The sequence below is a fragment of the Vidua chalybeata genome, chromosome 17 (assembly GCF_026979565.1).
Source record: "Vidua chalybeata isolate OUT-0048 chromosome 17, bVidCha1 merged haplotype, whole genome shotgun sequence".
NCBI lineage: Eukaryota > Metazoa > Chordata > Aves > Passeriformes > Viduidae > Vidua > Vidua chalybeata.
In genome coordinates this window covers 984,375-1,000,953 of record NC_071546.1, presented here as the reverse complement: position 1 = coordinate 1,000,953, position 16,579 = coordinate 984,375, and the positions used below count along the sequence as shown (strand labels likewise).

Sequence of the window (16,579 nt, the reverse complement as noted above, 5' to 3'; positions counted from 1 at the left end):
CTGTTTGGCAAAATAGTACATCCTCTTTTCCAGCCAAATGTACCAAAACAATAGGTTTCATAGTGCATACTCTGCCTGGGCTGTAACACCGATGATTTAGCAGGAGCAAATTGTCTGTAATGTGTTATGAAAAGTAGTTGAGTGCTTTAATTAACATAGTCAAAGAAAAAAAAAACCAACAAACATCTGCGTCACCTGTGTCAAATTCTCAAGCACACTGTGGTTCCCCACTTCATTTTTCAAATGGGGCACTCAGGTGTTGGAATTCATTAAAATGGGCAAAAGCGATGTTCGTCACATCAAATCTTGCAGACATTGAGTTCCTTCTGATTCTGATGGGGAAGAGCTCTGTACACCATGAATTTACCTGAAGCTGGATAAAAACTGGTCTAATGTCCTGCTGCTGCCAGAAAAATTATAGCTTGCTCTGCTTTCTTACTCTGTCTTGTGTGCTGCCTTAGTATTTGACCGTTCAGCAGCTGATTCAGCTCAAACTGAGCAGAAAGCTGTGTGGTGGATGGGTTTCATCTTAATTTAGTGAGCTAAGGTGGCTTTAAGGGCCAGACATCTTAGAGATGTCTCAGAAAAAGGTGTGGGAGTTATGATTGTGAAAGAAAGGCAAAGATGAGAGGCACCAGAATTTTGGCAGAAGTGAGCTGTGAAATTGTCTTTGGCAAGTGAACCTTGCTCCTTTCCCTCTGCCTGCTTCTAGACTGATTCTTCCCATCTGCCATTTCCCACAGCCTTAAGGTGTGGGGTCCTTTGGTGTTTTTCAATCAATTGCTTATCTGATGCAATTACTGTTTTAATTTGCTTATGAATTTATTTCTGCTAATAGTAAAATAGGGAGGGGTGTTTTTGTTGCTACTGCTGTTTTGGGGAATGGGGGAAGTCATGGCTCTTGACCAAAGGCCTCTATGCTTATTAATGGCCTGCTCTCTGTGAGCCCATGGAATTCTTGCTGAAAGCCTGCTTTATTTCTGGCCTTACAGGCATTTCCCGACCCCGGTCCGACAGCGCACCACCCACGCCGGTGAACAGGCTGAGCATGCCCCAGAGCACTGCTACCAACACCACTCCACCCCACAACCGGAGGCATCGGGCAGTGACTGTGAACAAAGTGACGATGAAAACCAGCACTGTAAGATTTCATACCCTGTGTTTGAGTAGCTGACCCTTTGGATTGTTTCTTCAGTTAGAGGAAGTAATTGCCTTGATTCTAGGAGCTGATTCTGTTCTTCTGTTCAAACAGGTAACTACTGCACATGCTTCAAAAGTGCAGCACCAACCCTCTTCTACTTCTCCACTCTCTAGCCCAAACCAGACAAGCTCTGAGCCTCGGCCACTTCCAGCTCCTCGCAGGCCAAAGGTTAACAGCATCTTGAACCTCTTTGGATCATGGTTATTTGATGCAGCATTTGTTCACTGTAAACTTCATAATGGAATAAACAGAGACAGCAGCATGACTGGTAAATATTACAAAAAATATATGTACACTTTTTTCCTTGTTTTCTTGACATTTCCTACCTGCAAGATTAACACATGCATAATCCAAAAAAAGTAAAATCTGAAGTGCTCTGTTGCAATTAATCCCTTGAGCTGAGCAAGCATCTGCTATTAGCTGAGCAGCTGTTTTGGGAATTTAAAGTTTAAAAGTCCACTTTTTACTCCTTTACTCTAACAAGCATGGCACTTCCAATTATGATACTGGGGAAGATGCTATTAAGTGGAGGAAATCATATGGTAGGAGTCCACTTCTTAGTTTGAAACCTGCTTGAGTATCTATGATTAATAGCAACTATTCATATAAACTCTTTAATATTTGAAAATTTGTCCTACCTTGCTCCACATAGTGCACAAAGCGGTACTTCTTGGTTTCGTAGAGTGTTATGGAAATAGGAGTCCTTAAAATAGCTAGTGAAGTTGCTACCTATCTGTTATGATTGCTGTGTGTTCCCCTTAATGACTCGATATCTTCGTTGTCTTCAACCTTTAACTGCCAAACTTACTTTGTCTCCTGTGCTTTGCTCAGCTGCAGAGGTTAGATGTTTTGAGATATCATAACAGAATTAGTGCTCTGCTCAGAGAGGCTTTTTAGCTCTCATCTTACTTTTGGTAATAATATTCAGAAAAGAATAATCTTTCTCACTCGTTGCAGTTTTCCTGATCCTTGTGTATTTTGAATGTCTGCTCACTTTTCTGAGAGATCTATTAATCAATCTGTCAGTAACTCACTGGCCTAAGAAAAATAGGGGAAAAACATTTGTTATAGCAAGTTGGATGTATAGTGGGACTTGACAGCAACAGTTAAACTGGTGATCTTCCTTGTTTATTGTGTCAAATTCCTGTGTGAAAGCTTAGGATTTGGGATTTTCTAAAGGTGTTTTTAGGTATGCAGCACATCATTTTTTGAAAGTGTTCTTTGTGGGTGTCTGTGGTAGGAGTTCAGAATCTCTTTGTAAAAGGCCTATGACTCGTGACTAGGGAAACAGCTGAGCTTAGGAGGGAGCAAGGCATCCTTTGAGGGTGTGTTTGGTTGCAGATGCATTTAATGTATCTGCAAAATTGATTAGATAATTTAAATTTTGACATAGCCTGTTTTTTGAGCGATTTTAATGAAATGCTTAACCTGTAAGGGAAGGATGTCAGCTTAGATGGTGTTTATGCAAAAGTGTCAGCTGTAAACAGAGGTGTTGTTATGCTGGCAGAAGTACACAGTCATCTGGAATCCAAAGGCTTAATTTCCTTGAAGGGGTTACCGGGCCTTCTGTTCATATATGCAATGTCTTAAATCACCTAACAGCAATCAGAAAATTGTTGTGTTACTAGTCTTACAGGGATATTTACCAGCTTTCTGAAAACTAAAGACAGCTGTTTGGAATTAATTCTCTTTTGCCTCTGTGCTCTTCCAAGCTGTCTGTAGCGAGACCAGTCTTCGCACATCACATGATCTGCTGTGTATTAGCAGCAGTGGTTCTGGCACAGTGATGTTGGTGGACTCCCAGGAACCTGGCATATCTTGCTTTTTTAGCAATTTGGAAGACAGAATTAACTTATGGGAATTTAGTCAAGTGTCTGCTGCCCTTGCAGGGTGTTGTTACTGCTATGTAAGGTCACTGGTCATGGTTTTGCCAAGGTGGGCTGGCTGAAGGAGAGAGAAGTGAGTGTGGACCCCTACTTCTGAAACGCTGTAGAGAGGCCCCAAACTCTGATTGCCTGATGTATTATTTTGCTCAGCCTCTGCTTAAGGTGGGAAAATGAGCAAGATGTGTAAAGGGCCAGGCCCCTGGAGTTTCTGCAGACTTGAAGCATTTGAATGAGGTTTAAATCCACATCATAAAGTTTTTATTTTGGGAATCTGACCTGTGATGCCTGATGCCTCCAAGTGAAATCTTTTCCTCCTTGAAGAACATAAGGCAGGAGGTGCTATGCTGGCTGATGAGGTGGGCCAGGAGGAGTCTGTATTAGGCCCCCCCCATCACAGAAGTGGAGCCCATCAGTAACAATCAGATCTGCATGTTGTGCCCATCCACCTGCTCCTGCTGCCCAATGTAGGTGTAGCTTGGAGGAGGAGGGCCAGTAGCGAAGGGATGGTTAGCTGCCACAATCCCTACCCTTAGGAAAGGTGTCCAAAATAAATTTGATGCTTTACAGCTGCAGTTTGGCTATTCCTGTATGTCTTGGTCCATCTGCTATCCTTTGTATCCATGACACTTCAACTACTAGCTGGAATATTCTTACTATGTCTGACACTACTGTTGATAATCTTAGCATTAGCTTCAAGAAGCACTGTTACTTTTATGGGTGCTTTAAATGTTTTGATTAGGAATTGTCTGCACTTAAAATCAGCTTTGCCATGGCCCACACACACAATTTTTCTTTAGGTCTGCAACTGCAGCTGTGTAAGAACTCAGCAGCTTTAAACCCTTCTAATATTTGCTTTGTTTCAATGCCATGCAGTTAACAATTCCTTCTCTTTTGGCTGTCTGATATGGCTTCTTTGTTTCATTACTGGCTGGAGGACTGAGAGCCATTTTGCAAAAGTATTACAACTTGCTCCTTGGTCCTGTAGAGACCTCTGTGCCCAGGACACTTCTGGAACGCTGCATTTTTTAGTGTGTGTTTCTCACTCTGCTTCCGTCGCGTGGCACAGTCTCGGTGAGAATCCCTATGATGTGATTACCAAGGAGAGATTAATGAGCTCAGTGCAGTGCCTTCCGGGGGCCCTGTGGATGAGCTGTGGTCTCGAGCTCTAGTTAAGGATTTAGTTTGGTTCTTTTAAACAAATCCTGCTGACACACAGGGCCAAACACATTGTCCTTGTCCCATCTTACAGCATACCTTTTTGATGAGCTCTAGGAAATAAAGCGCACTTGAACAAGGCTGATGTGAATAAGTACCCCTCTACCCTTCCTTTTTACCTTGTTCCGGGATCTCACCTTTTACCACTAGAACTCTTTAACCTCCAGAAAGGAAATTATGAAAATTGATGGGTGGAAAAACTATCAAGCTTTTTGTAAGTCTTGAGGTGAAAAACTGTCTAAATGCATAGAAGGGTAACTGAACTTGCTGACTATCTCCAGAGGCCCCTTCAGCCTCAACTCTCCTGATTCTGTCAGGTTAGCTGCTGCTTCACAGATTTTCAATTTTCTGTCATCTCATGGGTGAACTTCTTGTACCAGCTCTTGATTGGAAAACTGTAGGTATTCCACATTTGTGGTTGTTCTGGTTTTGTCTTTGGGAAGAGAGAATTGTTCTCTCTCAAGATTAGCTGGAAGTCATCTGTATACAGTTGGCTGCTGCTGGAGGTTATCACCTGGAAAGCAATTGTCCTCTTTACTCTTTGAGCCCTGTCCTTCAAGGTAGTCCTGTGTCATTGTTTGGATTTTGAAGCAGAGCAGTGATCTTGTCATCATTGGCATGATGCTTTTGGGTCTTGAGTGTCCTTATCAGGTTTTAGTTTCTGCACACAGGCTTTAATGGGAAGCCTTATGGTGGGCAGCTCATACACATCCCTGTGTTGTGGTGAGAGAGTAAAAATGGCCGGTTGGAAGATGCATAGGTGGTTTGAAAGCAGCTAGGTCCTGCTGATGTAGTTGTTAGAATTATATGGGTGTGTGGCATTTATGTAGCTGATAGTGTGGGATAAATAGATCCCTGTGATAGATAACCTTCATAAGAAATTGGCTATAGAGCCTCTGAGATTAACCCAAGAATGACAGTTTGGGGTGTGTCTATCTGTGTCAGGGCAGGCTCAGTGGCCGGATGTGTTTCAGACAAGCTTTGCTGTATGGTGCATGATACTTCTACCTACTGTCCTCAGCCTCTGAGAGTGGGGGGAGGCTCACCAGCACCTTGTGCCAGCATTTCAGCAACTGAATCTTCCAATCTGATGGGCTCATTCTCAATCCTTGTACCTAAAGGATGCCAGCTCTGCAGTTTATAGCAGGTGAAGGACACACCTCAGGGCTTGCTGGTATTGTCTTGGGGCTGTGCGCAGTTGTAGAGCCTTGGTACATTGTTACCCTCATCTCTTCTGGTCCTACCGTCATTAATGTCCCACGGGATGTTTCTGGGGGGAAATAGGGAAATAGGAGCTGTACTACTGTTGAGAACTCCTGGTTTGGAAGGAGGAGTGCTGCTGTGAGGAGATTGCAGGTAAGTAATTTTCCCTCTGCAAGACATACCCCATTTCAGAGGAGCCTTAGGATAGCCTGGTGTATGCTCCATGTGCACTGCAACTTGGGGACAGGGTCTGTGAGCTGAGAAGGGTTAATACCTTCTGTTAAAGAGCTGATGTATGTTGATATGAACAGTTCTAAATTTTAGTCCTATTTTGTAACTTTCTGTTCATTGTTTTGCATGGTACTTTCAAAACCATAATTTTGGACCTCTATGCCAATTTCCTATGTGTTTAACAAGCTTGCTTTTAATCTATTTTTTAGAAAGCTAAAAGCTTCTTAACTTATATTACAATTTCACCATCTTAAAAGTATTTTATAACTACTGCTGTCCTTTGATTTGTTTCCATTTTATTTCTATTATCTTGCAGCATCTTTTATCCAAATTCTTCTTTCTTATAAATCTTGTAAGTAGGAACCAGTAGCTTTTCCTTAATTGCTGTCATGCTTTTCTTTCTCCATAATCCCATGTTTTATTTGTAAATTCATTCTCATTGTCTCTTGTAGCTTTTGCACTTTTACTTGAAAAAGACAAGTAATATTTTTGTGTGTGTTTTTGAATGGGGAGGATTGTTGGCAAAAGCAAATTAATCTGCCTGAATCAGACCCATCTTTTCTGTACTTTAGTCTGTGATCATGTCATGAATTTCAGGACTTTGCACTAACCATGTTTTTTTTAAAGCTTAATTTACAGACCTAGTGTTTGATTTGTATGCATTGTGCATGTAGTGTTTTTTTCCAACTACAGTATATTGCTGGATAGCTTATTTAGGAAAAAATGGCTCATGGGAAGATGCATAAAGATTTGTACTTATTTTCTACTTAATGTCAATGAAAATTTATGAGGTAAACGTAGGTTAAATGATAAAACTGAAAACAAAAAATTAGGAGTAGGCACTTGTCATTAAGACATTTCCTTTAAAACAAAACAAAAAAAGTACCCTATCTGTAAATTATCAGGTATTCCAACTGCTAAAGTGTTAACATGCCTTTGTTTGCAAGGCTGACTGTGAATCTGCTGTTCCCCAGTGTCCCAGAACTGAGAGAGAAGTTCTCTTTTGCTGGTAGAAACACATAGGTGTAATTATGTCAGGAGTACACATTGTCTGTTTGCTTTTGTAGTTTATGAAAGTTTTGGAAATCCATCTAGTCTTAGCTAAAAACAAGAACACACTCTTTAAGATGTTAGTAATCCTAGAGCAAAGCTGTCCAAGGAAGAGGAAAAAAATTGAAAAAAAATCACATTGAGTGCAGTATATATTTTGTTTTGGTAGCTGTCCTGGAAGAAAGGATGCAGCCAACAGAGCAAGTGGTCTTGTATCCACGCAGTGCTGATGTGTGAAAGGGAGACCAGAAATCTCTCCAGAAAGACATGGATCGGAGTGGTGTGGACTGGCAGAACTGGCCTGCAGGGAGGGAGCACAGAGCTGGGCAGAACCAGATTAGGACCCTCTGATAGGGTCACAGACCTTCTTGTAGGATAGGGAGCAGGAGATGGCCAGCCCATAAGTAGCTGCTGTCTGGAGGCTCTCTTATTTATTTAGTGATCATGTGAGGAGAGGGGTTAAATTAGGAGTATGGGATTCCACAACCTTCTCTTTGTCATATGGGGCATTAAAATGTTTTGATTTTTTTTTTTCCCTAAATAAATATGTTTGTACAATAAAACTGGATGAAAGCCACTTGGTATTCAGGGCAGCATGAGATGAGTAGGCCAGCTGGAAGCGAAGCTCTTCCTTGGAGGTCAATAGTAATGGTACCATCAAAAAATTTTTCTTTTTTGAGGGAGCAAGGGAAGGTGGCATTTCATTTTTGTGGGGACCAGAACCAGGTGAGGCAGATCCTTGCCCTTTGAGAGAGGATAGGAAGCTAGTATTGAATATAAGCGCTCTCTTCCCAGCAAAAAGCTGGGACAATCTCTAGGATATGAAGGTCAGTTGTTGTCATCCTTATGAAGTAAACAAGTTAGGTACACCCACAAATACTTCCTAAACAGAGGCACTGGCTCAAATGCAGTGAACTAATAGCTTCATGTTAACTACTAAATTGGACTTGATCTTTGTGTCCAGGATCCCATGAGCCTATTCTGTACATTATCACGCCCAGTGAAACGCTGTTTTTTCTCTTCCCAGCTATAGCAACGCAGGCTAGTGTGGAGTTCCGCCGGAAAGGATCCCAAATGTCCACAGACACTATGGCTTCCAACCCCATGTTTGATGCAAGTGAATTCCCAGACAACTATGAAGCAGGAAGGGCAGAGGCATGCGGGACACTGTGTAGGATATTTTGTAGCAAGAAGACTGGGGAGGAAATATTGCCAGCTTATCTATCCCGGTACTAACCTATCTTCCAGTTGCTTTATTGCTTTATCATGCAGAATAATTCCCAGTGAATAGCATTCATTTGCTGTCTGAATCCTGTTTTGCCAGTTTAAAAACACCTAGCTGGCCTTCAGAGCCTGGAGGTGGGATTCCTGGCTAAGCCCACCACAATTTTCCTCTCACATTTTCATGATGCTGCTTTCCACCGGGTTTTCTTCAAGTTTCAGTTGAAGGAGAGTGCCTTAAAGTGCCTCAAGCTGGAACGAACATTTTCTTTGGCACTTTCTTGCCTCATGTATTTTTATCTTTGTTGAGTTTGTCACTGAATATTGTTCAGATGGAAAAAATTAGTGTGCAGGCATAAGACTTTGTACACTTTATTAGACCATAAAGATTCTTGTGTTGTCAAATACCACATCACTGGGTTTGTTTTTTTGTAGTTACTTTTTTTCACCCTCTGAGTATTGAAATGAAGTAATATCCCATGATTTGAAACAGTTGTGTTTGAACTACCTCTGTGTTCAGTTTTATTTCTGAGAAAATGCAGCAGTATTGCCTGTCATAGTATACCTTTTTCACAAATTTTTGTTATGTAAAGGAGCAAATGCTAGAGGCAGAGAATCAGTTTTAAATCATGATTCTCTCAAACTGTTCAAGTACATTTGTCCCAGATGGCATTAAAACGTCCCAGAAGACTGAACAATTTTATTTCTTGGATGTTGTAGTATATTTTGTATAGATAGTTCATATTTCTCTTGGTCAGTCAGTGGGATTCCTCTGTGTCTGCAAGACCTTTGAAACAATTAAGAGGGCATACATGTTCTCTAACAAGAACCTGCAAAAGAGGCTAACTGCTCTGAGATGATGGGTAGCTGGGTTTCTGCCCTTGCTTTTTCATTTGAAGTGGTTATGATGGTTAAGATTGGTCTCATTTTCCAAATTGCTGATCAGTGTGTTTTGTCCTGACATCCTGTCCATTGTTCTGTCCACTGCTCGCCCAAGATTTCACAGTATTTTTCTCGTACTGGGGAGTTAAAATCAAGATCTTGATCCCACCCTTATGTGGGAAGGGAGTAGTGGAGAGCAGGTGATCCACTGTTAGTAACCAGCTGGTTGTGCTTACTCAGCTCCCAGTCTGGGTGTTGCAACAAGTCAAAGATTTCAGTAAAACTGTGCTGCAATGGCTTTTCATATGAAATACCTGTCATTTGTGAGGGTTTAATAAGCTGGTTAGGTGTGCTTGCCTGTGCTTAAGTAATGTAGGAGAAGATTTATATCAACGTTTCCTAGCTCTGTTTTTGAAACTTACTCTGTTTTATATAGACAAGATCAAATAGTGGCTGCAGAATCATGTGGAATTCTGATGATTTTATGTGCAAATAATTAAATCTTATCTTTCTTTGTCAGATTTTACATGCTTTTAATTCAGGGTTTGCAGATAGCAGATTTCGTTTGCCACCCGGTTCTTGCCAGTGTTATTCTAAACTCTCCTCCTCTGTTCTGCTGTGACCTGAAAGGCATTGATGTTGTGGTTCCCTACTTCATTTCGGCTCTGGAGACTATTTTACCTGACAGGTAAATTGCCGTTTCCATCTAGACATCATCAGAGATGTTGGGAGCTGTTTGTCTTTTGTCATTCCTGCGTAATTTCACCAAAGGAATTCTGCTATGTGGGGCCCACAGCGTGTGTGTATTCGATGGTGATAATAACAACACTGTGTAAGCTCAAATTTTCAGTTTTATTTAATGCAGGTTTCTTTAAAGCAATAACAGCGCTTATTTTAAGTGAAATATGAGTTGCTAGCTGCATATTCATTGATGCAAAGCAGTGCCTTTAAGAATAGGAAAATATATTGAAATATGTCAAAAATATATTGAAAGCCTATTGATTTTAAAGTAAACTTCCACAAGATACACATTAGTGGCTGTTTTTGCAGTGTATTCAATAAGTAAGTAATCTTATGCGTCATTAAATGGAAAAGTTGATAATTTAGACTGTTGAAATTGGAGTAGGTTCTTATCAGAGCTTTTATAGATTTCTGAATGTTTTGCAAAGTTAGGCACTTTAAAATAGTCTCTTTCAATGTATGCATTATGTCTTGGTACTGTGTTTCATTTTGATGTTAGGCATTTAGAAAGCATTATTTATCTCCTGGGCTTAAATCTCAGCCTCTGCTTCTTTTGGCTAGGTCTTAGAAAGAAACAGCTACACTGCATACTACAAATTACTTAAGACCATTGGGTGGGTGTATATTTGATATTAACTTAGTGGTGTTCCAGATTCTTGTGAAAAGTTGATTAACTGTCTGATGCTTTGATTTGCAGAGAACTCTCAAAGTTTAAAATCTATGTAAACCCCACAGAGCTAAGAAGAGCTTCCATTAACATCTTGCTATCTCTGTTGCCTCTCCCTCATCATTTTGGAACAATAAAGTCTGAGGTAGTACATTTATCACTATGTTTTGTGTTCCATATTTCTTTCCTTGGGAGTGGGATTTGGATGGGTTGTATTGGGTGTTTTCTTTAGTACTGGAACTCTTACAGTGAACGTGAAACAGTAAGACCATATCACAAGGTGTCAGTAGCTGTGAACATTGGCTTTTGAAACCCTGCTGACATGATCTTTAATTGATACTGAAATAAGTGTATTTTTTCTTCAGGTTGTCCTGGAAGGGAAATTCAGCAATGATGAAAGCTCAGCATATGATAAACCAGTAACATTCCTGTCCTTGAAGCTGAGGCTTGTGAATATCCTTATAGGAGCTTTACAAACGGAAACGGATCCCAACAACACTCAAATGATACTAGGTTATTTCAGCTTTTTAATGTATTAACTGTATTATAGAAATGTTTGTCTTAATCTGTTCTGGGATAATATGGGTTACTAGTGATGTGCTGCTTTGCAAGAAGAAGGTTTAAATTCCTAGCAGGTTGTCATACGTGTAATCTCCCTCAGACTATGAAAACATCTTAAAAAGCCTCACACGTTTATTAATCTTTCTATGTGGAGTAGTACTTGAAAAGTAGAAGCAAAAGTAAAGCACATTCTAGCACAGAAAGTCAGTCATAACTAGAAATGGAAGTAGGTAAAAATGTCATAATTTTAGGAAGGATTCCTGACTAATGGATTTCAGAGGTAAAATCTTAGGGTTTGGCACGGTTAAGCCTAAGAAACATATTGACATATTGGTGGCTGGTCGTCCAGCATTGGCAAAATACAGATGACATTTTTTTAGCAGTGTGTAAATCCTCAGACAAAATCCAAAAGTTTTGGAATAGAGTGTGGAGCTGCACTATGCACTGTTTGGCAAACTGTTCTTCAAGGTAGTCAGTGGATTAACATTATGCTGAATACTCAGAAAGGAAGCAGATGATGAAAACTTGGATAGTGCATAATCTGTCAAGTTAAATATATTTTCAGATAAGTACAAATGTACATGCCTATTATTCTTACTTGTCCCCCCTTAGTCTTCTCTTTTTAGAAGTGTTTTTTTTGACATGATGGTGTTCTTGCCCTTACCACTTCATTTTGTCTGTTTAAAAAGGCAAAAGTCTTGTGGTGTGGGAGGGTTGTCTGCCTTGTTCTGGGAGGCAGATAGTTTACCTGCTTAACAGGGGAGGGCAAGAAAATGATGCATAGTTAAAGGAAGGGAAACAAATCCAAGTCTGCAAAGACTTCTGGAAGGTTATCTTGCAATAGTTTAAGCAGTTTCTTTTCTCTCAGAAGACTAGAGGAGAATAATTTGAAAGAATACTTTGTACCCAGTGCTGATGAAGGGGTGAGAATATCTGTGGTTGCCAAGTGAGACCCTCAGAACATTGGTGCACCTGAGGTTGTCCCACCTCCAGTACTATGTCTGACACCTCAGGGTGATGCTTTGTTAAACCCCACCCCTGTGGTCCCATGCCCCTCCGCACTGCAGCCAACTGGGTAGCTGCTCTACCTTGAATGGCTTTTCTACTGGGAATTATTATTCCCATGCTAATCCCTGCCAGTTCACCTGCCTTGTGTTCCTCCTCTTAAGCTCCTATTTCCATATGTGAAGTTATTTCCTGCTGGATTTAGCTGGAGGGGATTAATGAATCTCCAGTTTAGCTAGAAATTCTCACATGTGCCACCAGCTTCTCAAAAAAAGCAGGGTTTGTTTCCTTCTGCCAATAAATGTTTGGCAGCAGGTGGTACATTTTATAGAATCACAGAGTGGTTTGGGTTGGAAAAAAACCTTAAAGCTCATGTCATTCCACCCTGTTATTCCACCATTCATTCCATCCCCATTCCCTGGGTAGGGTCACCTTCCACTAGACCAGATTGCTCCAAGCCCTGTCAAGCCTGGCCTTGGACCATTCCAGGGATGGGGCAGCTACAGCTTCTCTGGGCAGCCTGTGTCAGGGCCTTCCCACCCTCACAAGGAAGAATTTCTTGCCACCATCCCACCTCACCTTGCCCTCTTTCAGTGTGAAAACATTCCTCCTTGTCCTGTCATTTCCCTTCATAGAGTAAGTTGTGTTTTCCTAAATTTTCATTGATGGATGAAACAGGGGAAGGAGGCAGAAAATTTAAACTGAAGCCACCACCTGTGCCAGTGTCAGCCAGTTTCAGGTCCATGTCCTTAGTGCTTCCCTCATCATCTGGGGGTGATGCTGCCAAGCAGGGTAACCTGAGTTTTTAAATGAGCACAGTCTGATGTGAGACAAGGAACCCCTCCAGCCCTTCTTTGAAGCCAAAATCCTTCCAAACTGAGGAATTTGACAGACCTGTCACAGAACAGTTGGGGCTGGAGGAGAGCTCTGGATATCAGTCAAACTCCCTGCCAAGGCAGAGTCAGGAGGAGCAGGTGACACAAGAACCTGTCCAGGTGGGTTTTGAATGTCCTCAGAGAGGGAGACTCCATGACCTCCCTGAGCAGCCTGTTCCAGTGCTTTGCCACCCTCTATGGAAGGAAGATTTTCCTCATGTTGAGGTAGAACTTCTTGTATTTTAGTTTGTGCATTACTCTTTGTCCTGTTGCTGGGTACCACTGAACAGAGTCTGGCACCATCCTCTGGACACCCACCTTGAGATATTGATATGTAATGATGAGGTCCCATCTCAATCTTTTTTAGACTCTGTTCAATGCATTTTTAACATAGCTGAAAGCACTCTGTCTCAACTTTCATCTGCTTCAAATGGCTACGCTCAAAGCAAGTCCTGTGTTTTAATAAGAGATTTTATGAAACAGGACTGCAAACCTCTACGTTAGACCTTCCATGCTGCTTGGTAACTTTCAGTAGTGAATTCTTCTGTAGTCCATAGTTACCTTCTTCTATCTGATTCTGCAGGTGCAATGTTAAATATTGTTCAGGATTCAGCACTGCTAGAAGCCATTGGCTGTCAGATGGAAACAGTGAGTATTTTTCTGTGAAGTTACTTCAGAAAGAATGCATTCCTCACTTTATCTGCTACTGAATGGGACTCAGGTCTTGCGGTTTGGTCTTTTGTATCTGAGAGCTTAGGGAACTCAGAAATTTTCTCATCTCTCTAAACTGCCTTTTCACTTTGCAGAATGGTGGTGAAAACAATCTCTTCAAAAGCCACAGTCGCACAAACAGTGGCATTAGCACTGCAAGCGGTGGCAGCACAGAGCCCACGACACCAGACAGCGAGCGGCCAGCACAGGCCCTCCTAAGGGATTATGGTAAGGACAGCTCTTTGGAAAACCCTGTCACGGTATGCCAGGTTGATGTTTTCTGGGTTTTTCTGTTCTGCTTCTGGCTAAAGGTTTAATGTGCCCAGGTGTTTGAAGCCAGGGGGATAGCCCAGCTGTGTGCTGCAAGTCTGCATTCACATGTGCCTTTCCAGTGGTTGTCTTAACCCTACTAAAGGACTCTCAACATATTCAAAATCAGAATGTAAAAGCTTATGAAAAAGGTGTTTGCAAACTTCACTTTAACTTACATTTTCAAGACACTTAGTTTCTGTCAACAAGAATGGGATATATGTACACCAACTGCAAATTAATTGTTTCATTAGTTTTGAAAGCATTCCAAATGCTCACCTGACCTCTGCAGCACCTTTTCTTAAACCACATTTAAAGAACCTTTCAGGGACTCTGGCTTTTATAGAGAAAGTAAGCAGAAGGCTTGTGAGATGTCATACACTGTAACAATAGAATTTAGTAATTAATTTCAGTTTGCTATGTCTTGTACTGTCCATTTTTGACTCTCTGTAGTAAAATCCATGTTCTAAATCTATGTGTGGTAAGCTGGCTGACTGACAAGATCCTGAAATTTCATTTGCTCCTTTGGTCTTCACTTTGACTGATACTGGCCAGGTAAATGTGGGAACAAATCACCTTTATTGTATTGTAGCCTAGACGGACAATTCTGTCATCACCAACCAAAAATGTTTGGTGTTGTTTTTTTATCTAGTTTTGTAAATAGCCAGAAGAGGCAGATTATCAGGAAAGGCTTCGGTATATGCTAGGTATTCATATAAACATATCGGTGCTTTCCCTTTTCCCAAGGATTTGCTTGTTTGAAATTATCAAAGTGTTAGTTTTCTGCACACCATTTGAATTGTGTGTTTAATTTATGTGGGTTTTCATTGACAAGTGCTTGTAAAAACACTCATTTGTATGATTTAAAAAATCTTCTAAATATTTGAATTACAGTCTTCATACCATGACATACTTTGAAATATATTTTTATAGTGTATTCATTTTTATTGGATTTTTAAAATTTCCTGTGCACAGAGGGTAAGGTTGTAATGAGCTTATGAAAAGAATTCGTGTTTCCACTGGATGCTTCAAACAAGAGAAAATTGAAAACATGATGGTCTATTGTTACTCTTTAGCCATAGTAGACTCTTGAATCTGCTCCTGGTGTGACATTGGACATAGTTCTTGAGTGTTAAATAAGGTAATTTAAATTTTGGGAAGGATATGCCTTATCTGTCATAGTTCTCGTGTCTCTTTATAACTAGTCATTGAGCAGTTTTTTATTTCTGACATTAATTTGCACACTTAAATTTTAACAAATACGGATAGTGTTTATGTTTTGTAGTATTTTGAAGTGAGAACAACTGGTACTTAAAACATTTTCTATTTTTAATTTTTGGTTAAAGGTTGAAGGAAACAGAAGGTTAAAAATAATTGTTTCTCTAGCACTGATTCTTTCATTATCTGTGTCTATTGAACTAGTGCAGCTTTTGATAAACATTAGGTGTGGAAAGAATGGTTAACTTCTGACACAGATATCTGAAATTACACGTTCTCCTTAGTTCCTTAGTACAACTGCTTATGTTTAATATATATTACCAAAGCATGTATTTTCTGGAGACTGAAAGACATAACATGACAGACAATTTAAGTACAATAGGAAAACTTGAAGCTGGCTGTTCTGCCTACTGAAATGCTGCAGAGCTCTGGGATTAGTCAAAATGTCTTAAAAAAATTAAAATTGAGCTAGCTTGTCCAAATGGGTTTTTATAATGCCAGGAGAGTATGTGAGGGAGTTAGCCTGTGCAAAAGGCATCAACCAGTTTCAAGATGGTTAGGGTTTATTTTATGTCTGTATTGTCTGCTTTGCCTTGTGCCTGTGCTTTGCTTTTTGTCACTAATGCTTAGTTATTTTCCCTCCCTGTGGTGTGTGGTTTTGGGGTTATATCCTAGCTCTTCATACAGATACAGCTGCTGGATTGCTGATCCGCAGCATTCACCTGGTAACCCAAAGGCTCAACTCCCAGTGGAGGCAGGACATGAGTATCTCTCTGGCTGCCCTGGAGCTGCTCTCTGGACTGGCAAAGGTGAGACATGCAGCTTGGTGTGCTCTGGCCCCTTCTCACAGGGTGGCTGTGGTTCTGCTGCCTTGGGTGAAAGTCATGCCACAAAAGAGATTCTGTGGCTGACTTTGTCAGCAACTGTTCTGTTTGGAAATGAAAAAGAAATAGTACTGCTATTGTAGGTAATTTTCTCCCAGTGTAAACACACTATGGCTCAAAGGACACGTGACTTGGGAATGCCTTTTAGCTGAAGCTTCTGTTGTGCCACTTTTCCCCTTCCCTCTCATCTTAGAAATAGTTTTTAGAGCTTGATAAAACTTAGTGTATTGCTAATAGGAAGTGTACTTAGAGGAGCCATGATAACCTGGTATGACAATTCAACATTTCCTGTCATAATCTTTCAGGAACTCAACAGCTCTCTTTTAATGTGTGTCTCAGGCAGTTTTTAAAGCATTAAGTCAGCACTGAGCCATATTGGACTGGGTGTTTATTCACTGCTGCAGTAGCATGAACTGAAGAATGTATTTGAAAGTGTTCAGAAATGAATTAATGTGTATTATTGGATCTTACAGAGCACCATACAGAGCCAGGGCTTTCTGCAGCTTGTGTGGTTAAGCCAGGGTCTTCTTGGTTCGTTTTTGTGGGTTTTTTTTTTTTTTTTTTTTTTTTTTTTTTTTCTTCCAAGCTTATGTGGATTGTGGAAATACATTATCTTTTCAAATGTATCCCCAGGTTAATGTTAAATATTGTAGTCTTTGTATAATTCTCATGGAACTGAAGTAATTCTTGCCCTGGAATATAATATTTCCCCTTTACAA

At 40.6% G+C, this 16,579-nt stretch overlaps 1 protein-coding gene across 5 annotated transcripts in view; it reads left to right on the top strand.

Moving 5' to 3' along the window:
- Positions 1-16,579, top strand: part of RALGAPB (Ral GTPase activating protein non-catalytic subunit beta) — a 62,053-nt gene that overhangs the window by 18,834 nt on the left and 26,640 nt on the right. For 4 of the 5 annotated variants that reach the window (XM_053958371.1, XM_053958372.1, XM_053958374.1 and 1 more), the window contains 9 exons: positions 993-1,141; positions 1,253-1,469; positions 7,814-8,015; positions 9,410-9,577; positions 10,328-10,442; positions 10,663-10,810; positions 13,322-13,386; positions 13,545-13,677; positions 15,652-15,785. In XM_053958371.1, the coding sequence (XP_053814346.1) occupies positions 993-1,141; positions 1,253-1,469; positions 7,814-8,015; positions 9,410-9,577; positions 10,328-10,442; positions 10,663-10,810; positions 13,322-13,386; positions 13,545-13,677; positions 15,652-15,785 (1,331 nt within the window). The remainder of the gene's footprint in view (positions 1-992; positions 1,142-1,252; positions 1,470-7,813; positions 8,016-9,409; positions 9,578-10,327; positions 10,443-10,662; positions 10,811-13,321; positions 13,387-13,544; positions 13,678-15,651; positions 15,786-16,579) is intronic. The other variant, XM_053958373.1, reaches the window with a different exon arrangement.